This window comes from Pongo abelii, chromosome 10 (assembly GCF_028885655.2).
Source record: "Pongo abelii isolate AG06213 chromosome 10, NHGRI_mPonAbe1-v2.0_pri, whole genome shotgun sequence".
In the NCBI taxonomy this organism is placed as follows: Eukaryota; Metazoa; Chordata; class Mammalia; order Primates; family Hominidae; genus Pongo; species Pongo abelii.
In genome coordinates, this window is record NC_071995.2 from 80,605,535 (window position 1) to 80,631,724 (window position 26,190).

Below are 26,190 nucleotides of genomic sequence, written 5' to 3' on the forward strand. Positions count from 1 at the left end.
GTCTCCTGTATTCATAACATTCTACTTGGCTGTAGATGTTCAGCAAAAGTATCCTTCAAGTAAATGGGAATATTACATTTTTTTTCTTCAAACCATTTCTATGAAGCCAGTTTTCATGCAACGAACTCTTTTTCCCACTAATTCCACATGGTGTGAGTGCATGATAAACCAGGATTCAAATAACAAGTTTTTAGTTCTTGCTCAGTTCTTTGCTAACTAGCTATGCAATTTAAGGAAAGTTACTTATCTTGACAGTGATCTTGTGTATCTACAAAAATTGCTCTTATACTTATAAAAAGATATTGTAAATTATCTTTTCATTTTAAAAGTGTGTGATTTAGCTATATGTAAACAGTTTCATTTATGAAAATATAAAAACCTGAAGCAAATATGGGTATTTTAAATTTGAGTAGCAAGTATATGCACATCTCTTATACATTTATTACTTTTCTGTGTTTGAAATGTTTCCTAATTTAAACTTTTTAAATAAAATTTAGCTAAAAATTATATATATTTGGAAATATATCTAAAAACTCAAAGTTTCAAAAGACTATTCTATATTTAAATTATGACAAATCTTTCATATATTTTGAATTATGAGTATTTATTATAAATGTTAGGAAATATTTTGTAAAAAATGTTTTGGATTTTAAATAAATATAAATGTAAAAACCAGTATATATAAAATTGTAAAAATATGTGTTACTTTCTCTTCTACCTGGCACTTGATCATATGTGAACTTGATTTGAATTTGTAGATCACACAGACCAAAAATACATATAGTTTTCCAAAATAAGTTTTTAATTATAATCTGGATTTTTTTTGTTCACTAAAAGATGAAATCATGTTTATTAAAATTATGAGAAAATATGTTCAAATATAGAAATATATCTATGTCTGTATATGTGCATAATAATAGTGTTGGATTTATTTGATTGTTTTAGCTACACTAAAAATGAACCAAGACTATGTCATTTCATTTCTTTCCTGTTTTCTAATTCCTTCTGAAATTCAAGGACTGTGTATAATTAGAATTGACATTCAAGGATATGTGTTTGTGTATATGACACACATCCATTATAAATTAGCTCTAAATTACACAAGCATACTAGTTAACATTCTTTAATGATATTAACACTGTTAAGTGCATAAACTTACATATTATCACATAATTAATCTTTCTAAATGTCAGTTTTACAAACTCTTATACAGTGTGTTTATAAATCTTATAAGATAAGACTCAATATATCAGCAATCTGTCTTGTTTTTTTCCCTTTAAGGCATTGGAGCGGGTTGCAGCTGGCCAAGGGGTAAGTAAGAGTGTTAACTGATGAACAGGACAGTTTTTCTCTCAAGTACTCTTCATACTTGACCTGCTGATGAACTTAAAACCTAATGGAATTTAATAAATATCTTGTCCCAGATGCATATTCAAATCTGTGCATTTTCTGTAAGTTTACTTTAAAAGCAAAATGAACTTTTCAGAACTTTTGAGCTTTTAGGAAAATTTCTGCATTATGCTCTTATACTACTCATTTCTTTGTATTGTACTAAACAGTCTCTAAATATTTCTGAAGAATGCTGTTGTTGACAATTAGGTTTTTATGTGCTTAGTTCAAGCAAAGATAACCTATATTATTCAGTACATCATTTTAACTATAGTCCAAAACACATACTTCAGTTGATTGTTTGATAAATTTTTTCTTTACTGACTTGATTACCCATTAGTTGCAGTAGCCAAATGGGTTTGCACTTAGACATAGAAGTTAAATATAATCCCCCAAATATCCATGTAATTGTCTTATCCTTTACCTTGTATTCAGGAAACATTAAGATTTTTTTAAGAGTTTTTGGACCCTTTCATAAAATTTTTAAATTTAACCTAAAGTTTAGAAATCTTTCTTTTGCTTTTGTTCAAGGAACATTAATGTGTCAATTTGAATTGTTAAAAATAATAATTTAAAAAATAATTTTAATAACAAGTATCATTTACTGAGTGATTACTCTGGGCCAGGAACATTGTGAAGCATTTTGTATGTAATTATCTTTTTAATATATTCACTGTGCCTATCTTAAAATTGATAAAATCTGATTCTTTTGAAGTCATTAGCGTTAGAGCATATCATTTGAGTTTGGGGACTTTAAGTGTGTGGGACTTCAGTTAAAAACTGCTGGTTTGCATCATGTCTTTATCACTTACTAATGACCCTGGACACATGTCATAATTTCTCTGTAGCTTAATTTCTTTATCTGTAAAATAGGGAGAGTAATAATAATACCTTCCTATAGGGTTGTTAGGATGAAGTGAATGAAAAATGTACAATGCTTAAAACAATGTCTAACACATAGTAAGTGCTCAATAAATGTCAACTGTTGTTGCTGTTATAGATAATTAATAATTATGATCATGAAAATAATAGCTAAATTTGACGCAGAGCTTACCAAAGTACTATTTAAAGATCTTCTTGTCAACTGAGATAATAAATACATAGTACTATATAGTATGTACTCTTATTATCCCATGATACACATGAAGAGACTGTAACAAAGACTGAGACTTGAATCTCTGAGTCTGCAGTTCAAGCTCTTAACTACTATACTACATATCAACTTAATGGTTTTCTAGAGGTCTGGGGGAAAAAAGAGAGCTTTTATCATAATACTCCAATGCATTCGTGTGGTGTTTTTTAATTTTACAAGTGTTTGCTCATACTTACATTCAATCTTATCAGTTGTGTATTATCCTAAACCTGCATGAGAATGTTATAGAGCAAAAGTTTAATAGTGTGTTCTAGTTCCCTTAATTAATTGCAGAGCCCTGACTTCCAACTTAGTGCCCTTTCCACTAGACCTGTAAAATGCATGTCTGATACACATGCTTTAAGGATATACACTTTGTGTTCTCTCCCATTTTAAAAATGCATTAAAATGTTAAGTTAATGTATCACTTAAGGGAAATAAAGTAAACTGGCCACATCCAGTTTATTCTTGGAATAGTCAGGCACAGACTTTTCAGGAGATATTGATTCCCTTTCCACTTACCCATCTGTATTTACCAGGATAGATAGTCTGACTTAGTTATTCCAGGAATGCACATTTGAAGGCATTTTATAACCTCTTCCCTTTCTCTTAGGAAACAGCTGTAAAGCTCTTACTTACTCAGAGTAACTTGAGAATGATGACTTTTTCTGTTCTGCTGTATTTTTCTGTGCATTCAATTTTTTATGTTACCTTGTTTAAAATGAACTTCTTGTTCTTTTTTGTTGTATTTTACAATCATTTTAATAACAATATAAATACATATTTATTTCAAAGTTATCTTGATACCATTTAATGTAATTTGTTCAAAGGCATGAGAAAGAAGAGATTTTAACTATTTTTAGGCGTTTCATATAAAATTAAACTTACCTATTATAGCTAGTCAAACAAAAAGTTAGGAACTTTGTAAGCCATTTATAGTACTAATATTTCAATTCATGCAATAGTAGATTTGCCAAAGTGACTTTGAATTTCAACAAAATGTTATAAGAATAGGTATTAATATTAAAAATGTATTTCAGCATTTTTATGAGATAAATGAAAGGATTTTTAAGGAAGTGGGGGACAGATGATAAAGTAGAGATTTTGGTGCTGTAGAAAAGAGTTATTCAAGATGAGAAAATCTCAAATGGAAAATATATCCAGAGATTAAGAAATTCTAAATGAAATGTTTTGATGTAATTTTTAAGGGAAGTTAAGTTTTGAAATCCATCATTTTTTTCTCAAGTGAAGGCATTTGTGACAAATTTGGAAAGAGATTTTATATAAGAATTGTGCCTTTGAAAAGTTACAAATTTTTGTGTGGGCACTCAAACATGTATATGAGTCTACCTTCAGTGAATTATTTTAGCAGTTATTTGGGGACTGTGATATTTGTAACACCATCCCCACTATTCCTACTTTCCAGTGGTAGAACCTGTATTCTTTCACAATGCTCTAAGAGTCTACAAGTCTGATGTTCGCTAGTAACTTCAGAGGGCAATGCCATCAGGGGAAGATGTAAGGAAAATGATTGACCCTCAGCTCACAACTTTTAGTTTTTGTAGTTTCAGCAGCACAATATGGGAAGTTAATATTAAATAAGGGAGAGGGGCAGTAGAGTAGGTTTTCTGCCTGAGCACGAAACATTTATATTTGCTATAAACTCCATCTAAATTAAAACATATTTATTCTAGTTGAAAACATGTGAAATAACAGTTTTGGACTCCAAAGGATAATAAAAGTTACAAAAGGATAACTCCATGGATATACACATTTCACTGAATTATATCTTTAAAACTTTACCAGTCGTTGGACAGTTTTCAGTTTTACCTTATTTGACTTCTTAAAAGCATTCCGTATTGTTGACCTCCTTCTATTCTTACTCATTTTTTAAAAAAATAATAACTGCATGCAAGCTGGGTTGTTGTTGCTGACATTATTTTGTGTTGGATGTTCCTATACTATCAATATCGAGATCTGTGGGGATGTGCATAGGGTTTTGGTGACTTGTAGTTTCTTAGTTCGAGTAATTCTTTTGCTGCAGTGACGTGCTCTTTTATAAATAGTAATGTTTTACCTTCTGCTCTTTTGAAACAATCATGCTTCATTGGAGCCCTTCTCTTCAGCTATTGCTTCTTTCCATTCAAAAACCTTTGAACCTTTATGGGACATCTCCCATATCTCTTTCTGCAAGAAGTGAAGCATTGTCAAGATTGCAATCTCTTATCCTATGTTCTTTCCAAGGCTCTACTTTTCAACTCTGTAGTAACCGATACTGTCTTTCAGACCTCAGACAAATCTTTATATTTCTTTACTTAGGGTAGTATCTTTCTTTCTTGGTGTGACTCCTAGCTGTTATTATCTTTATTCCACCTCCATTAAGACAAATCTACATTCTCTTCTTTTTCACACATATCCTTCCTGACTCTTAAATGCTCCAGAGCTGACTTGGTTTGTCTTGAAAGTATTTCTCGTTTTTAACTGATAAGGACTCTATTTGGGCATTAGCTTATTGTTCATTGATTATAACTTTTCTTTCTTATTTACTACTGTTTCTTTTATGGTTTCTTTTTTTTTTTTTTTTTTCAGAATTACTTTCACAATGAGAATTAGCCTCAGGGTAACACTTTCACTTGTAATGGAAAAATTATAAAGTCATCCTCTGTGTTTAGCAACAAAGGTTTCTGACAGTCACGTATGGTTCCAACATTCTGGTATTTATTTTATTTCTGTTTTTTTGTTTCTTGTGCTTATATATGTCTACATTTTTTTCAGCTGCCTACTGAATCACTCTTCTATCGTGCTGTTCTTCAGGATATTATTAAAGATTGTTATGGGATCACCAAATGGTATGAGGATTTTATTTTAACAAGAATAACTATGTTATATTGTAAGTAAAGTGACTTTTAGTCTTCAGGTGAATTTATGCAGGGTCACTGTTATTAGTAGAAGCAACTTTGAATTTGAGCATAATGTCAATAACAAGTACACAACAACTGTATCTTAGGTTAATTATCATTAAAGTGGGGGCTCTAATGATTCCTTCTTGTCCTGAAAGCTTGTTGTAATAATAAAATAATCTATGTAAAATGTACTTTAGAAGTTTTGAAGTATTAAAATATTAAGTAGTTCAGTGACGATATTATATGAGCAAGAGTCATATTTAGAATGTTTCACATCCAGTACAGCATAAACACTTAACTCTAATTAGAACAGATATTGATCATAAACAACTATTACAGCCCTTCAGGTCTCTGCCAGTAGAATACTAGCACTACATATGTTTTGTTTTGTTCCTGTTGCCCCTAAATAATGCACTATTTATACAGAGAAGCAAGGGGTAGGAGAATTTTTTTCATAATATTTGTTCAACAACTGTTGTATTCAAGCATACATTTGTAATTCTGGCAGGTTTTATGAATGGTCTCTTGCTAATTACAATTTTAGGATTCTGATAGTTATTTGGTATAATAGGATTATTCTACAAATTAAAATAAGGCAATTTTCAGGTTCTCAAAAATCAACTGACATTTATTAAAAGATATAAAAAGGATTTTTAGATTAGCTATTACTTCTCTGTAAGAAAAAATATCCACTTTTTACCGATAGAAGTTACTACATACAAGTACCTACACAGACTGTTTTCAACTGTCATTCCTGTGTAGATAACTCCCAAATCTGTATCTCAGTCTCCATTCTCTTTTCCATATCGTCAAAATGTCCAAAACTGAATTTTTTATGTACTCCTGAAAACTAGTTCTTTCTCCTATATTTACCCCAAGATGATAATCTTGTTGAAAAAAGCCATAAAATTGTGCAAATTCATGTCAACTCAAATATTTACTACCTGCCTTCTTTAAAGACCTCAAATCTGTTCATGTGTTTATTATTTCCTTTATGACTTCTTAAATTTCTTTTTTTTCTAAACCTTTCTTCTCACTTAAAAACTCAATACTTTCCAATGCTCCACATTCCTGCCTTCCTTTAGTATTCAGAAGATAGCTCGTATTTATTAGAAGACTTTTCTTCCTGTGCCCCATTGACCTTTCAGTCACATTTGACCATGTCGGTAATTGTTTTTTCTCTAAAATCTCTTCCTCATTATCTTCCATTATTCTGTATTCTCTGAGCTTCATTTTTCTACTCTGAGCACTCATCTGTTTTCTTTACAGTTTCTTAATTATTATTCCATCCCCTAGGTATATCTAGCCATTCTTTAATGTTTTATATGCAGCTCCTATCTCTATATTTCGTCTTTCTCTTAGGATCCTTACTACAAATGACTCTTGAAATATGTAACTAGCTCCCACCTCTTTTTCAGAAGTCCACATCCACTTTCTCATTTTCATCTGAATAACTTCACTTAAGTACCTCACAAATACATCAGTCAGCTACATCCAAAACCAATGTTCTCTTCCCACCAGTTCTATTCTTTTCTTTTCTCTTGACTTCTAATAAACAGGTGTTATTTCTGGAAATGGCATGACCGTTATCAAACATTAGAAGTCTAGAAATGATACTTGATTCTGCTTTTATCATCAGACCACATAATTAGTTATCAAGATTTGTACATGTTATTTTTTTTTAATCCAGCAGTTATTTATTGTGTGACAGACAACATGTTAGGTCCTAGGGATTCTGGATGCATAGGTAATGGTTTCCACACAAAAGCGATTTATGTTCTAGTCAGGATGGCTTATGTGAAAACCAAACGGAATGATTGAAGCCTGCTTTCAATAACAAACTAAATAATTAGGACTAACCTCACTTCTGAGGAAACAAAACAATGCCAGAGATGTGTGTGCACATGCGTGTGTGTGTTTAAATTTGTTTTTACTTGGTTTGAGAACATCAGAGACCTATTGAAGTAGTTAAGAATTATAGGACAAAAATCAAAGAGGAAATGGGATTTCAAGAGAAGTAAACCCAGCTTTTATGGCTGCGCTTTCCCCAGAAGCATCTGTCAGTTCTGGAATAGGCAACTGTCCACCCATCAACAGAGAAGGTGAGCACAGCTTTCAATAGAAAGACAGTTCTAGTGAAATAAAAGTTAGAGTTCATGGTCTGGTGAGGACTCGGGAGCAAGCCAAGTAAACCGCTCATACTTTAAGTTAGGTCTCTAAAGATTCATACTGTAAGAGTAAGAGTGAACTAGAACAGTCCTGAAATGAGTAAAGCCCCATTTTGAATTTTCTCAGCTGCGATTAAAGTATTTCAGATTATTGCTTCTGCTAGCTGCCTACAAGAAATAAATTTCCTCTGGACAAAATAATGTAAATCTAAGCCTCAAATTATCACTAACATCGTATATATATATAGTACTTTACAAAATGAATCCAAAATAACCAGCTATGTGATGAAACAAGACAACATGACCAAAATCCAAGATAAACGACCGTCAACAGAAATGTACCTTTAGGAAAGCCAGAGAAAGGCTTAAAATAACTATACTTGAGAGAGTTCAACTCTGGAAATATAGAATAGATGTACTTTTCTCTATTTTTCCTGCTAAGTACAACTAAATCCCCTGAACATTATATATAAAATAAATACAAAAAGACAAAAGTTAAAGAGAATAGAGCAGACTGGCTAGGGGTTTCCGGACTGAAGGAACAACACAGTATGAGTCCCCCGGGTTTTCTTTTTGTTTCGTATAGCCCAGGATTGGAGTTGACAAAGGTAGTAATCCAGAACCACCAATAGGGATAGAAAAAAAAAGAAATTTCAAATGAAAACTGAAAGACCAGGAAGCGGGCAGGCCTAGAAAAACTTTTATGCATAACTGCCATACTGTAGCAAAAAAAAAAAAAAAAAAAAGAAACACACACACACACACAGAGAAAAACCTGTGACTCCACTCTCACCTGTGCCAACAAAGGCCAAGTACAGAGCCTACACTTTCATCCTTGCCAAGCTATAATGAAACTCCCTTATAACCCATTTGTGGAGGTATTAGATAAGGCTGAGTAGGAAACTAGGACTTGTATCCAACTGTGATAACAATTAACGCGATACCACTACCACAGTGTCATAGAGACCATGTGAGAGGCCTGCACTTCCTACCCACCCAGCCATATGACACCCCTCCTTTCCCCCACTAGGGTGATTGGTATCAAGGAAGGCCTAGTAGAGAGTCAGGACTTACACCATCACTCAGCAGTAACAAGGTAACCCGTATCAGGGTGTCAGTGGAGATCACATGGGAATCTGGAAGTCCCAGCAATAACAAAGACCTTTAATAATCAATAGAAGCTGACTTACCTTTACACAAAAACTTGTACAGAAATATTTATAGCAGCTTTATTCCTGGTCACCCAAACTGAAAACTACCCAGATGTCCTTCAGTGAGTGAGTATTTAAGCAAACTGTAATAATCCATACCATGAAATACTAAGCAATGAAACAAAAAGTATTGTGGATACACACAACAACCTGAGTGAATCTCCAGAGAATTATACTAAATGAATAGAAGCCAATCCCAAAAGGTTATATACTGTGTGATCATATTTATATACATTCTTGAAATGACAAAATTATAGAATGGCAAGGTATTAGTGGTTGCTGAGGTAGGAAAAGAGGGTGGAGTAGGCAGGAAGTGCATATGGCTGTAAAACAGCAACATGAGTGATCCTTGTGGTGATGGAAGTGTTCTGTATCTTGGCTGCATCCACATCAGTATCCTGAATATTACTGTCATGAGACATTGTGGAAATCCAGATGAAGAGAACACCAGTCCTTATTGTTTCCTACAACTGTATGTGATTTTATAATTATCTTAAAATTAAAAGTTTAGTTTAAAGAACTATGCTCAATATGTACATTGAAATAAAATATTTTTTGTCAGAGAACCAAAACATTAAAAAAATCCAAATGAAAATTCTAGAACTGAACAAGAAAATGACTAAAATCAAGAAATCTGTGGATAGTCTTAACAGCACTTTAGACACAGCTAAAAAATAATTAATGAACTGAAAGACAGGTCAGAAGAAAATATCTACAACGAGGCATCAAAAAACAAAAAACAAAGCTAGAGAATAGAAAACAAAGACTAAGAGCTATGTGGAATACAGGGAATAGGTTTCATGTACATGTTAACTGCAGTCTGAGAAGAAGATGAGACAGTGAATGGGCAATAGCAATATTAAGAATTTTTCAATCCTGACAAAAAGATATCAATCTTAAGATTTGGGAAGTACACAAATTTTATGGTGAAGTAAAAAGAAAACAAGTTCTAGACACCTAAGAGTAAAATTGCTGAAAATAAAGACAAAGGGAAAATTCTTAAAGCAGCCAGAGGTGAGAGGAGTGAAGGAGGGAAGCAGAATACCCCCAAAGGAACTAAGTTAGTCTACCAGCTGAATTCTCAGCATGAACAGTGGAAGCTAGAAGTCAGTGATATCTTCAAAGTGCTGAAAGAAAGTAGCCTACAGCCTACACAGCCTATCTGAAAATACATTGTCAGAGGAGACAAAAAAAGAAAAAAGAAAAGAATGCAGCATACCTAAAAAATAACCTCAAAAGAGTAAATTTAAGTCATGGCATTAGTCCGTTTCTATGTGGCTATAAAGGAATAACTAAGGCTGAGTAATTTATAAAGAAAAGAAGTTTATTTGGCTCACAGTTAAGCAGACTATACAAGAATGGTCCCAACATCTCCTTGGCTTATGGAGAGGGCCTCAGCTGCTTTCATTCATAACAGAAGGCAAAGTGTAGACAGCATGTGCAGAAACCACATGGCAAGAGAGGAAGCAAAAGAGAGGGGAGGTGCCAAGGTTCTTTTTAACAACCAGGTCTTGTGGAAACTAATAGAGCAAAAACTCACTCACTATCCCCCCACCTAGGAGGGCAATAACTTTTTCATGAAAGATCTGCCCCTATGGCCTAAACTTTTCCCATTAGGCCCCACCTCCAACATTGGGGATCAAATTTCAACATGAGGTTTGGAAGGGTCAAATATTCAGACTGTAGCAGCCTTCAAAACGGAGTTGAAAAAGTGCAGAGATAGAGAGCTTATTCAAGGAAATAATACAGAAAACTTTTAAACTCAGAAAATGATACAAATACTTCAGTGTAGGAAAGTTAGAGACTTTTGAACTCAACCCAAATAAGACTACTCTAAGACATATAATAATCAAAATCTCAAAAGTAAAAGACAAAGAAAGGATCAAAAAAGCAGCAAGGGAAAAGCAGCTCTAATTCATCTGGCAACAGACTTCTCAGTGGAAAATTCAGGCCAGGAGGAAGTGGGAGGACATTCAAAGTGCCAAAGTAACTGTCAACTGATAATATGATGGCCAGCAAAGCTATCTTTCAAATACGAAGGGAGATACTTTCCCAGATAAACAGAAGCTGAAGGAATTTATTACCACCAGAGGTGTCTTACAAGGCATGCTAAAGGGAGTTCTTCAATCGGAAAGAGAAGGATGCTAACATGCAACAGGAAAATCAGCTGAAGGTATAAAACTCATTGGTAAAAGTAAGTACACAGACAAAATTCAGAAGACTTAATACTGTAAATGTGGTATGCACACAATTCATATCCATGATATAAAGACAAAAAGACATATATCAAAAATAATAATCATAACATTTGTTAAGAGATAGGCGTAAAAAAGTAAACAGACATCAAAAAGTCAAAATGTGGGGGTGATGGAGTTATAGAGCTTTTTTTTAGCTTTTTTGTAGTAACAAAATGGCAGTAGTAATTCCTTACCAATCAATAGCATTGAAAGTAAATTGACAAAATTATTAAAAGATATAGAGTAGCTAAATGGATCAAGAAAACAAGACCCAGCTATTCTTATATGCTACCTACATGAAGCTCACTGCACCTGTAAAGACAGCACACATAGACCAAAAGTACAGAGATGGAAGAAAGATACTCCATTCAAATGGAAACCAAAGAAGAACAGGTACTGCTATATACAGTTACCCTGGAACAACACAGAGTTGAATATACCCGACTCTATAGAATTCAGTAAAAGAAATATTAAGAGCAAAGTATGTAACACGTACATCAAGAAAAGTAGAAAAACTTGAGATAAACGACCTACTAGTACACCTCCAGGAACTAGAAAAGCAAAACCCAAGTGCAAGTTCACTTATATGCAGTATTTTTTTTAATAAGTACATTGGAAAATATATTTGAGACTTGTAACAATTGAATAAACTCACACACAATCCATGTAGCCTAAAAATATCAACAAATTAAGAAAATGAGGTCTATCTTGAATGCATAAAATATATGCATATTGTTTATCATTTACTACCATAAAATATATACAATTTATAATAAAAGTCAAAATTTATATAAAAACTTCTGCACACAAACACAGACCATATGTGGCACTATTCACAGTCAAGAGAAATGTAAACTAATGTAAGTATGAAATATTAAATCATAACCACATTAAATTAGCTATAGTATATAGTGTAATAATTTTATAGCCACCTCTTATTGGCATTGTATTGAGCTCAAGTGTTATGAGTATTCGTTTAAAACACTTTGTGTTGCAAATCTCTGTGAGCAGTTTATTTCTCCAATGGATTGTGTATCAGTAAAAAGTGATCTCTCACAGTTCTTGTCTATTTTTCGTTGTCTTTAGGGCAGTACCATAAACCTTGAATAACAATACCATGATATCCATATTAAGTGCCACTAGTGATCCTGGAAGTGCTCCCGATATGCAGAGAAGTCATGACATTACAAGAAAAAGTTGATTTGCTTGATATGTACCATAGATTGAGGTCTGCAGCTGTGGTTGCCCACCATTTCAAGATAAATGAATCCAGCATAAGGACTACGGTAAAAAGAGAAAAAGAAATTCCTAACATCTTTGCTGCAGCTATAAAGCTTGTGCAAAAAACTTGTACTTTCTGTGAAATACAAATATGTTTTAATTCACTATGATATCGGTAAAGCTTCTGGTCAAAAGTACACTAGTAGTAGTTAAGCTTTGGAGTAGTCAACAGTTACATGCAAATTTTTTACTGCACAGGATGTCGGCACCCCTAATCCCCATGTTGTTTAAGGGTCAACTATACTTACATCACATAAAATAGACTTCAAGCCAAAAGAGACAAAGAGGGTCAATATATAATGATAAGCAGGTAAGTTCAGCAGGATATAACAATTGTAAATGTATATGCACCCAGCACCAGAGCGTGAAAATATATAAAGCAAATGTTAATAGATCTAAAGGGAGAGATAGATTGCAATACAATAACAATAGGGGACTTGAACACCCCACTTTTAGTCGTAACGATTAGTCAGACAGAAATATAACAAAGAAACTTTGTGTTAAACTACACTGTAGAACAACTGGACCTAACTGACATTTACAGGACATTTCATCCAATTGCTGCAGCATATATATTCTTTTCATCAGCACGTGGATCATTACCCAGGATCATATGTTAGCCACAAAACAAGTCTGAACCAATTCAAAAAAGTAGAAATCATATCAAGTATCATTTCTGACTACAATGGAGTAAACCTAGAAATCAATAACGAGAGAACCTTTGGAAACTGTACAAATACATGGAAATTAAACGACATGACCCTGAATGACCAACAGGTCAATTAAGAAGTTAAAAAGGAAATTTTAAAATTTCTTTCTTTTTTTTTTTTTTGAGACAGTCTCGCTCTGTCGCCCAGGCTGGAGTGCAGTAGCACAATCTCGGCTCACTGCAACCTCAGCTTCGCGGGTTCAAGCTATTTTCCTGCCTCAGCCTCCCCAGTAGCTGGGATTACAGGTGTACGCTACCACGCCCAGCTAATTTTTGTACTTTTAGTAGAGACGAGGCTTCACTATGTTGGCCAGGCTGGTCTCAAACTCCTGACCTCAGGTGATCTGCCTGCCTCGGCCTCCCAAAGTGCTAGGATTACAGGCATGAGCCACCACGCCTGGCCTTAAAATTTCTTGAAACAAATGAAAATGAAGACAACATACCAGACCGTATAGGATTCAGCAAAAGAAACATTAAGAGCAAAGTATATAGCAATAAACACCTACATCAAAAAAGTAGAAAAACTTGAAATAAATGACCTAATAGTATACCTCAAGGAACTAGAAAAGCAAAAACCAAATCCAAAATTCTAAAGAAAGAAATAATCAAGATCAGAGCATAAATAAATAAAATTGAGACAAAAAAACCCACGGAAGATCAATGAAATGAAAACAAGTTAGCATTATCTAATAAAATGGAAAATATATATACATGTCTCAGCAGCTTTACACCTAAGTATATATATTAGACAAAGTCTTATATGTATGCTTCTAGAAACTTTTACAAGAATGATCAATTGCAGCAATGTTTATAAGAGCAAAAATCCAGAAACAAAAAACTCATTAATAGAAGAATATAATAGAAGAATTGTATTATATTCATGTATATAGAAGTATTTTATATACCACAATGCAAATGTATGAATTACAGCTACATGCATCAATGTGGTTGAATCTTGTGAATATAATTTTAACTGAAATCTCAGAAAAACTCCTATAAAATGGTTCCACTTATATAATTCAGAAAAGAGCAAAACTGAATAATTTAGGAATATAAATATGTGGTAAACAAGCAAGAACAACATAAGTAAGGTAAACACAAGATTCAGTATCATAGTTTCCTGTGGGAGTTGGGAGGAACAGTGGATTATTAGGCAGAGTGATAAGGTAGGGAAGAGGAGAAGTACATATAGAAATCAAGGTATTTAATACTAGTAATGTATTTCTCAAGTTTGATGTTGGGTACAAGAGTTTGTTTTATTTACATTCTTTATGCCTTACACATATTTTGTAAATGCTTATTGCTTTTGTTCAGTATCACTAAAATATTAATCTTTTATCAGGCTATACCCCACAGTCAGTTGAGCCACATATTATACTCCCAATATCTAATATAGACACCTCATTATAATGATAAGAAAAAATAAGTGGTTAAAAGCTTGTGTAAAGTCATATAGCCTGAAAGAACCAGCATCAGGACTAAATTCGTAGTCCAGAAAGGTTTTCAGCATCCCATTCTTGTTTTTAATGGTAAATTCTCTTTGAGATATTTTTAATATGAGTTGATTTGCAAGGCTCTTTGTATTAGCATTGTAAATCAAGGTTATTGGAATTACTGGCCAGCAATAGTACTAAAGACAGAAAATAAGGTCACTTAATTAATTCTTTTGCACTTTCTTTATTTTTCTTGCTAGCTAAAATAAATCATCTTCCAGTAATAATACTGTTTTAGAATAACTGAAACATTATCCTGAAAGTTCTTTAAGTGTAATTGTTTATATAGCCTAAGGTTAGAAGTAAGCCTTTTTCAGGGATTTAAGGATAACATTTTAACTTTATTATTTATAATTGTGATTTAGCCCATTTATGTTGAAACTCAATAATTTATGGAAATTTATTTATAATTAGTCCTTATCTATAATAGAAACTTTCTAAGGGGAATAAAATGCCAAGGAAGGAATTTCATGGATTAAAAATCTTTTAAAACACTTGGAAAGAAAACAGGGAAAATCCAATTTGTATACTTTTTTCACTTTATTATTCTCTTGCATAATAAGAAATGTATACAGCTATACAAAAAATATATATAGTATTTTGCTACCTATAATTATGTTACCTAGTTTAATTTTAATTGTGATTTTGCTATAATCAAATAGGAAAGTGATCTTAAAAACTCTCTCACAAAATTAAAGATAATCATTTAATCCATAATGTGTGGTCAAGTTGAAATTAGAAGGTATCTTTTGAACTGAAAAGTAACTTGAAGATTTTTTGGAGCTCCCTTAAATGATAGCTATTTACAGCAAAATTTTATGTTGTTGATCTTTTAAGTCTTTCAATATGTATTAGCATACAAAAGGCATAAAATAATAATAATGTTACAATAATTTCATAAATATTTTGTGATTATGGAGAAACTGAATTTTAATACAATCTGTCCTGCATGTGTTTGCTTCCATTTATTTAGTATACCTCTGCTTCACCTTTCTCTAAAATCTCCCTCAAAAATGCTGCTTCCTTTGAAAGTGTTACAAGCAAACCATGTTCTTACAATTGCATTTTTGGAGAAGCATGTGAGTGTTGTTGGATTCACTTGAGTAGAATTTTAATTAGATCCAGTGCATTCACTTTTATTAAAAGAAAGTATACTGATTCCTTTTTAGCATGCTGACCATGCTTTATTCTGACAGAGGGGCCCTTTTTAATCTGTTCTTAACTTCTCATCATTTGTCTTTCCCAAATAGTCATGTCACTTTTCTGACTTTCAAATGTTTGCTAATAATTCTTTATGCCCAAACCTAAACTATTATTGTGGCATTCAAGGCCATTTCAAATCTGTTATTAATTTCATTCCAGCCTAATCCATCATCCCATTCTTCCTGTGCACCATGAACAGCTGCCCATGCACACCGTCCTGGCACGCCAGATTATTCATCATTTCCCATGACATTATTTTTACACTTTGTATGTTTTCTTGGAGTTGTTCTCTCTACCTGGAATATTCTCCTCCCTATTTCTGCCATCCTTTCATTCCAGGACCTCTGGAAGGTGAAATTCTGAGTTTTTTAAAATCCAGTTTAGAAGACATCTCTGTGATAGCTTTCTTTCCTCCTTTTCTTCTTTTTCTGTTCTCCTATAATACTTAAGCTGTGATTCACTCTTCTTACTGAACCTGAATAATACAATTAATTGTATTTCTACTCCTCTGCTACCTTCTGAGCTCCTTGATGACCATTTTTTCAGTTTTATTAAATGAAATGGTATATCATAGTGCTTAAGAGCACAAATTCTAAAAATCCTCTTTGCACCCAATTTTCCCCTCTAACCACTGTCCTATGTTGGCTCTTTCCTTTATAGCAAAATTCCTTGAAAGTGCTGCCAATTTCTTTTCCATTTCCCTTAAACATGTTTCAGTAAGATTTTATTTCCATCACTCCAGCAAACCACCCTTTTCTGGTACATGAATGACCCTATGTTGTTAAATTGCATGATCCATTCTCAGTCCTCTTCTTACTTTGCCTGCCATTAGTATTGCACCCAATTTTCCACTCTTTATTGAAATACTTCTTTCTCTCATATTCTAGGGAAAGACTCAGGATATACTCACCTTTCTCTGTTCTTTTTTCAGTTTTCTTGCTGATTTCTTATTTTCAAACCTCTAATTGTTGAGGTGGCTTTTTTTTCTGTCTATACCTACTACATACCTTATTTCATCCCATCTGGTGGCTTTAAGTATCATCTATACTGGTGAATCCCAAATTCACCTGTTAATGACAATCATATTCTTCCAGGTACTCAGACCAGAAATCCTTAAGACATCCTTGACTCTTCTCTCTCACTGCCTAGGTTCAATCTTTCAGCAACTTTATAACATCTCCCTTCAGAATATATGTAATTTTTTTTCACTTTTCACCATCCTCAGGACCATCACTCTGGTCCAAGCCACCATCATCTTTCACCCAGATTATTGTAATAATTTCCTAGTTGGTCTCTCTCTTCTACTTTTGCTTACTATAGCCTATTCTTTACACAATAGCTAGAGTGATACCATTGACATTTTTAAGTGGGCTCCTGCTCACAATCTTCCAGTGGCTTATGTTTACCTCAGAAGTAAAGCTAATGTTTTTCCTGTGACCTGAAAAGGCTTATGTCATCTGGCTCCTCATTTTTTCTCTGACCTCATTTCTACTCTTCTTCCCTTTGTTCATGTCTGTGCCAGATGCACTAATTTCCTTAATATTCCTTGAAAATACCAGAAACACTTCTCTACTCAGGGCCTTTAATTATGCCACATTCTCTGCCTGGAACTCTTCCACAGATAGCTGCTTGGTTAGCTCACTCTCTTTCTTCAGGTCTTTTATTCAAAATTATTATCTTTGAGATATCCACTATTTACCATCACTCCTTTCTAACCTTTCATATCTGCTTTCTCTCCTCTGACCAGGTTTTCATTAGTTCTTACTATCTAATATATTAATAGTACATGTTTTATTTATTTGTGGTGTTGATCATCTCCCATCTCAAATATTTTTTGTTTCCTTTTGTTCACTTCAAGTAATAGAACCAAAGAACCTGACTCCAGAGTATTTTAGAAAAGCTTTTGAAAGAGGATAAATCAGACTTTGATTATTCTGTAACTGTTCTCCAGATTCTTGTCCTAAAGTGCAATGATTCTGTGAAAATACCTAGGAAGAAAAGAATTTCTTAAAAGTGAATGCTTCATGCAGTATCCTCCTCTTTAAGACCTAAGTGTGTATTTATATTTTAAAGACTCCTAATAGTTTGGTGAGAGACAGCAGTGTGTCACCATTAAGAACATAAGCACAGGAGCTCTACTACCTGGTTTCTAATCCCAGTATCCCCACTGCATCATATCAGTGTGGTCTTGGGCATATTATTCTATATCTTTTTGCCTAAGTTTTCCCATCTGTAAATTGGGGTTAATAGCAGTACCTACCTCAAAAGGGTGTTTTGAAAATGAAGTTAAAATCTATAAAGTACTTACAACAATGCCTGGAACATACTGAGTGATACTCTATTATTATTAAAAGAAATCTCTTTAACTCTGTTGAAACCTATGCTTACTTGTTCATACAATCTTTCTTCTCCCAACTATGTTTAGACAATTAAACACTGTTTTGCAGAGCCCGCTCTGAAAGACACAGGAAAATCATGAAAGTAATTATTCTGATTTTTAGGGTCTCATTTGGGATTTAAGTGATTATTTGCCTATCAACTCCAAAGGAAATGACAATAACAAAATAAATATTTTGTCATAATTTTCTTTAATATCACAAATATTGATAGGGAACTATAAAATATTTTCGAGAATTCCTCTGAAATATTAATATGTTTAAATGTTAATATTTTCTTTTAACTACAGTAAACAGTTTATCTTAGGAACACAGTGTGTCATCTTTTCTCTTTGGTGAATGATTTTTGCTCTCCTTTTATTCTTTTCTATCATGTCTGTTTAATGACAGAAGTTTCTGTGCCCATAAGGCTCTATGTGTTAAAAAGTTCTTCTAGACTGAGCTATTGTTACATTAATACTTCTACATGGAGGCAACATAAAGAAATTATAAGTTTTTATTTTAAATTATTAAATATGAAGAGTAAAACATTATTGGACCAAAATGCCATAAATGATACTCTCAAGAAACTAAAGATTTTTGTGAATTTTCTTTCATAGCACGTTCTCTTATAAATGAGACTGCCATTCCTGAAAAATATAACACACTCCATATTCCTTTTGTGAATAATCCTATTCTGCCCTTTTATTTTCTGTTTAAAGATTCTTTGGCCTACCTCTTTTTCTTCTATTGCTTAACTAATACAATTGCAGTATTTAGCCAGGTGCAGTGGCTCACACCTGTAGTCTCAGCTACTCAGAAGGCTGAAGCAGGAGAATCGCTTGAGCCAATGAGTTCGAGGCTGCGGTGAGCTATGATCATGCCACTGCACACCTGCCTGGCCAACAGAGCAAGACCCTGTTTCTAAATTAAATGAATGAATAAATAATTTTTAATCACAATATTTATCCTTAAAACTATAGACCCTTCTAAATACTAATGAATGAAATATTTCCCTTTCCTTGCACCTACAAAAGAGCAGATTACATTCTACATCATAAACTCACTTTGCAGATTCATTTTTAAGATTACTTTATGAAACACCAAGCCTTCTAGAAATTGGTCTCATATCATGCAAAAGTAAACTTTAACTTCCAAAAGTTCTAAAGTCTGATTCATTATACTTAATAGTGGTAATAATACTATACCTGATATTTCTGTTTTCTGAAAAATACCCGTTTTTTCTTGAGCCATGCACTGTATATTGAATATTTTATTTTATCCTCAGCCTTATGAGATAGATTTAACACCATTCTACTGATGATCAAGAAGAGGCAAAGAGGTTGTTTAATAAGTGTAGAGTGCGGATTCAAGCTTGTTTCAGGCTTTAGTTCAAAACCTATACCAACCACTACACTATCATGCATATACAACATTTAAATAAATGTTTTTTAAAATGAATGAATAAGCAACCTAATTAACATGTATAACATTTGGAAATCATAAACATACTTCTGACTGGTCCTAATTGCTGATGAGTTGGGGCAGTAAGTCTAGCAATAAATGACTTGGGAAGAACAAATCCCTTCCTATGAAGTCTATTCCCTCGTATAATTTTTTAATTGTTAGAATTATTTAGTATCCCATAGTTTCACTAAAACACTAAAATTCTGTTTCCTTAATTATAGCAGGAGGGTCTGCATAGCTTTTCTGTAAGAATATGTACACACACTTTGGTGTGGTGTCATGGAATCTGTTTTGCTGTTTACCTGTAACACAGAGGTGGCCATTCCTCATCTGTAGTTTAACAGTATTGAGTATGAATCCTATTCAAGTAGTATGCTGGAGGTAATATTGACTAATAGTTAATATCCCAGATTATGAAGTCAGATGTTGGAAAGTTTACTTAACCTCTGTCTACTTTAAAATCTTTAAAATGGGGATAATAATGGGACCTACCACATGGGGTTATTGTATGAATTAAGTGAGTAAATGCAGCAAAGGACATAAGAATTACTGGTACATAGTAAACAAAATTAATACTAGCTGTTATTTGTATTGTTAACTTTGCACTTTTCTCTTACATATTTCTTCAGTAGCTCTGTATTTTAAATTACACTTATTTGTATAACTAAGCCTGCCTATATGCTTATCTATTATACTTGAATACAATAGATAGACCTATTTATTTTATTAATGCATTTTTCTCTTATTGTGTATCTAGATGTATTTGTTTCTGCTAGCTGAGAGATTATTTATTTAATTCATTTATGGAGATCCTGCTGTGTGAGGTACTATGCTAGGTTCTGGGGATATTGTTACGAGCAAGACAGCTGTGTTCCAGCTGATTAAAGTAGTAGTCTCAAACATATTTTTACGCTTCACACCTCTGTCAAGAAACATTTCTGAGCATGTATGCGTAAATGAATATTTATTCATAAGTGGTATACATGTCTCTCCACTAGCATATTATATAGATTTTACAGTAAACTCAGAAATTGAAATTTAAAAGAGACAAAATAGAAATAAAAAAATCTAATATTCTCTTTCCCTTTGGATGTGTGTTCACCCACTTTGGAGAATTCACTGGCTTAAAATATCAAGGGGGAGATGATCAGAGAAACAAAGAAGAGAGAGTATGTGAAGGAAAAGTTCGCTGTGTTAGGAGCCCAACTTCTGGAGGGCCAGAAAAGGCTTAACTAAGGAAGCAATATTTGAGACGGGATCTGAAAGGAGGAGTTTGGTGTTTCCAAAGCAAAGGGATTGAGAGTATAGTGTTCCAGGAATAGTGTTTGTAGCTAAAAGCATGGTGTGTTCAAGAAACTAAGAGAATGCCAGTGTTGTTGAGGAGGCAGTGTCATAAAGAGATGAAGTAACATGATCACATCATCAACTTTCTAGTTCTAGTTGAGTGATTTTTTTTCCTGTTATTGCTAAAAACAGGTCTGAAATAATACAGATTAACAAAGGACTTAAAGAAAAAGTCTTATGTAGTAAATTACTGCTTAACACACTAAAAGCAATCTTATAATAACCATACTGTGATACTTTGCTACAGTAAAAAGTATTGTATTTTGAAAGGGAAAACTAAAACAAGGCCAAATCAAAATTGAAAATGTGTCTCTTATTTTCAAGTAGTCTGAAGGACAACACCCAGGAAACAAATCAATACCATCTATACTTACACTATATTCTCTCTTACACTTATAATGTTTAATACTTATTTGGGAACATTTTACTCAGGGTCTTTTAACGGTATAATAAAAGCAAAATCCAGACTATAATACCAGTAATTGTAAAAGCAATATTAATGAAAGTAACAACAACAGCTTACATCATGGCTCAGTTCTGAGCACCTTATATGTGTTATGAAATTTAATCCTCATAGTGACTCTATGAAGTAAATGCTATTGATATCCCATTTTAATGAACAAGAAACTCATAGATGATAGAGCCAGTCTGACTGGAAGCCACCCTCTTATGTACTATTCAATGATTTTTCTCAAGAGCTACTCCATAAGACAGTGAAGAATGGTATAAAATTGAAGCCAGAATAACTGGCTTATGGGAAAGACTTAAGTGCTTGTCCTTTTGGATTTAAAAAAAAAAATCAAAACTTAACAGCTTTTTTAAGCTGAGCAGCAGGAAGTTAATATTAAATGGCATATTTTCCTGGCTACACAGTGAAATCAATTATTTTGTGATACATAAGATATATATCTATTATATGGTATCTGTTACACCTAAGATGTATAGAATCTGAGAATTATGTGTATGTGTAGGATCCTGTATATGTAGGATCTGAGAATGATACAGAAACCTACAAAAATATATTTTCTGCCTTCTGGAACCTATACCTATTCAAGTGACTATTAAATCAAGGCAGTGATAAATAACAAATGAATGAAAGAACCATAGGGGCTATAGAAATTCAAAATTAGAAAAGATTATTATTAGTCATGTTACCAAAAAGAACATGTACATTTACACTTTATCATAAAGGAAGACTTCAGTTCAACTAGTTGTAGAAGAGAGTGGGGAACTGTGTAATCCATTAAGAGGAAACTGCATGAGCAAATGTACCAAGGCAGAAATGTGGAAGACAGTCTGAAACAATTAGTAGACTGATCTAAGGAGAAAAAACTAAATACTGGAATGTAATGGGATATGCGGTTGAGAAATGTGATTATAGTGGGCCCTGATTGTTTAAGGAGTTTCAAATTTATCCCAATAAATGGGAGAGGTATTGAAAGCTTTTGGAGCAGAAAAGTGACAAAATAAAAAGGCTCTTAGAAAATAACATGTAGGAAGAAGTGAAGAAGAGAGACTTCAGTTTTAGAGGTCTTAATTAGGAAATAGTTGGAATAATCAGGACATGATGTAATAAAAAGTGGAATTGAGATGCCGTCTTGAAATTGAGCTGAAGAAATATGTTTTGAATATATTTTAAAGGAAGAATTGATAGAACATTATGTCTAATTAATCAGAGGTGTTAATATTTATATTGCCAAGAGTAAATGAGGCTTTATTCCTTGTTTTTGATCATTCGTAGTTAATTTTTTTATCCTCTTGATTTTTACATTACACCTAAATTGTAACCAAATTTATGAGATGTGGTACTCTAGCATTGTATTGTTTAAATTCAAAATCATCCCAGACTACTTTGTGTACATGATTAATAAGCATTTGCAGGGCATAAATGAGATCAAGTCAGATCCATCTTATTATATGGGGCTTGATCAATGGCTGGAATTGGAGAAGTTCTCTTTGCATAGCTGTTGAATTATTGCCTCTACTAACAGGTGTTGTCATGAGATGTGCATTGTAATATTGAGCCAGTAAATCTCAAATGTGTTTCATAGCACAATGGAAACTTTTGAAAGACCAATAGCTCCTTTTAAAAATGAGGCTTTTTAATAATCTGTTTAAAACTTCTTTCCCACAGCCTTCACTGCTATATGTTATAAGAATTGTCAGAAGCAGATCCTGAATACATCATAACATGTAACTTTAAAATGTCCTCAAAAGTATTACTATATTTTGATCACATTTGGATCTTGTACTATATCCACAGAAAATATTTAAAAATATTTCATGATTGAATTTAAAACCACCTAAAATTTACATTGGAAAAACTAAAAATTTATTCAATTTTGTTTTACAGTGATCGGCATGTTGGTAAAATTTATTCCAAATGTTCTTCTTTTCTGGATTATGTCAGACGGTCTCTAAAGAAGCTTGGATTAGATGAGTCCAAGGTCAGTATATTATTTTCAGAAAAGACAGAAGAACTTCTGTTTTGTAATGAATTGAGAGAATACAAAATAGTTTCTCTTCTAATTTTCTCTCGTTTGTGAAAAGGTCCAAATTATATTGAAACAAGACCTCCATCATCTTTTTTCCAGTTTATCCTTCTTGTCATTGTTGAAAGTTTACTGTCATGTATCTCCAGAGAGTTTCCCTCTTTTAGTTTGAGTTAAAAATGTGCCAATTTACGAATCAAAATACAGTTAAAAAGCAGGACAACAGTACAAGTGAGAAATAGAAGTAAAGCAAGAGAGAATGGTTTTAATTTTGAAATGCATCTATTTACAGCTTATATAACTAATTAAAATTAAAAATCTTAAATTCAAAAGCCTTCAAATAGGAGGATCTTGAAAAGTTGTAATATAGGAGGCCCAAGTTAGTAATTGATAACATATTACTGAAAGCAGAAAGGTAAACTTGTTGACTGATAGTAATAAATATTCTACCACTGAGGAAAAAAAAAAAAAAACAGCTTTCAACATTATTCAGACGAGCTATTAACTAAAATATTAAATGAACTTGGATTACTCCGGCATTTTGAATTGATTATAAATTGAAATGAAGAATAGAGTAGGTGGTCAAAGGAATGAAATAGATTTCTTGAAAATGTTACAAGGACATAATAATGTTATATCAAAGCTAAAGGGTATTATTATTTGTTATATAAATTATTCATTTAGTCCCTAGTTGCTTTATTACTTAAAGCAATTGAACTGGGACTAGTCAGTTTCCTCCCCTTTAAAATAGCTATAAGAAAGCCATAGGATTTAGGAGGATTAAATTAGGTAATATACATAAAGCTCTTAATACAGTGTGCATGGTAAATGCTAACTATATAATACTCCTTTTAATTATTGTAATCCCTTTATATGTACTACGAGTAACATCACAGTCAACATGATGCTTATAAATATTTTTATTTAGTCACTAAAATGAAGACTCTCCTAGTTTTTGCATAAATGAAGGAGAATAGATAAGGTTACACTAATTAATTTATTTCTAGGTTATTTTGTAGGTTATTTAAAAAAAAGTTTTTCATTCATCTGACTGATCTTCCTTCCAATTAGTCTTACCTAGTGCAAACCTTTAGTGCATATCTCATTTCATGTCTTGCATTTAATATCAAGAACACAAACCTAAGCATTATTGTCACAAATTAAGAGCTACAGTTTTACTTAAACTTAATAAATTTAAAAATTTATTATCATTCCTTCTGGCTTTGTTTTCCCAGTTTGTCTTTAATAATAACCACAGCAAATGTTTCTTAATATATTTATTAGTATATAACTAATAAGATACTAATAATAGTTAATATTTACTAAATACTTACTCTGTGATAGATATTATGCTATGGACATCACAAACATTACCTTACTTACTTTGCACAAAAACATTTACAGTGGATAGCTTCCAGTCCAGCATATAAAAACTTGGAAACTGCCACTCAGACTTAGCAAGTAAAAGCTAAAAACAACAGAAAAATCCACAGATCTTATGAGAAGTGAGGTCACAGGGCAAACTGCTACCTCCCAAACTGGAAAGACAGGCAAATACAGAGATTTACAACTTACAGGAGCAGAAATCGCCACAGAAACCTGTGCCAGGGTAGGAAAACCTGAACTGTAATTGACAAATTGTTGGAGGCTCAGTGTGGACAACTTTGGGAATTAAAAAATACAGAGAGAACCACGCATAGGAGACCACCCACACCTTTGTGAGTTTTACCTTAATGAGCTCAACCTGGTTTTAGAGAATAGTGGAGAAAAAAATCCCCTCCTGCTTCCAACAAGGGGAGGAAAAAAATAAACATTTTTGAAGTATGCCAGAGCATCCTACTCTTCTGAATACTTTCTTATGAATAGTTTCTCAGAAGAAACTATATAATCAGAACTTAACCTGCTAGTGTTTTATCAGAGCCTAACTCACCTGAGGGAAGGAAAATAACTAGGTCCAGCCAAATCTAACTTTCCATGGGGGAGAAAGAAAATATCCAACTCCAGCCTACTCTAGCCATCCTGTACCACCCAAGAAAGGGTAAAAATACAGAGAAGCACTGATAAAGTTTGTAGTACAGAGACACAGGCTCACTAAAAGACTGAGACATAATTATAGGACTACAAACCATTGAAAATCATTTCCCCTCCCCTCACACCTTGCCATCATATCACTAAGGGCTTACTTACAGCAGTTACTTTTACCCAGTATGCTATATCTGGCTATCAAGAGAATTACAAAGCGTATTAGGAGGCAAAAAACACAGATTGAAGAGACAGAGCAAGCATCAGAACCAAATTCAGATATGGCAAAAATTTTAGAATTATCAGACCAGGAATTTAAAACAATAATGAGTAATATACTAAAAGTTCTAATGGACAAGGTAGATAGCCTGCAAGAACAAACTGAAAATGTAAGGAAAGAGATTGAAATTTTTAAAAATAACTAAAAGGAAATACTAAAGATCAAAAATACTGTCACAGTAGCCAGCCATGGTGGCTCACACCTGTAATCCCAACACTTTGGACAGCCAAGACAGGAGAATTATTTGAGCCCAGGAGTTTGAGACTAGCCTTAGCAACATGGTAAGATTCCATCTCAGCAAAAACTTCAGAAATTAGCTAGTGTGGTGATATGCGCCTCTAGTCCCAGCTACTTGGGCAGCTGAGGCAGGTGGATTGCTTGAGCCCAGGAGTTTGAGGCTGCAGTGAGCTGTGCTTATGCCATTGCACTTCAGCCTGGATGACAGAGCAAGACTCTGTCTCCAAGAAAAGAAAAAAAAAACAAA

The 26,190-nt window shown here is 33.1% G+C and overlaps 1 protein-coding gene across 13 annotated transcripts in view; it reads left to right on the forward strand.

Annotated features, from left to right (window-relative positions):
• Positions 1 to 26,190, forward strand: part of METTL25 (methyltransferase like 25) — a 124,257-nt gene that overhangs the window by 78,877 nt on the left and 19,190 nt on the right. For 5 of the 13 annotated variants that reach the window (XM_024256063.3, XM_054526283.2, XM_063711517.1 and 2 more), the window contains 3 exons: positions 1,282 to 1,311; positions 5,297 to 5,370; positions 23,266 to 23,359. In XM_024256063.3, the coding sequence (XP_024111831.2) occupies positions 1,282 to 1,311; positions 5,297 to 5,370; positions 23,266 to 23,359 (198 nt within the window). 13 annotated transcript variants of the gene reach the window in all.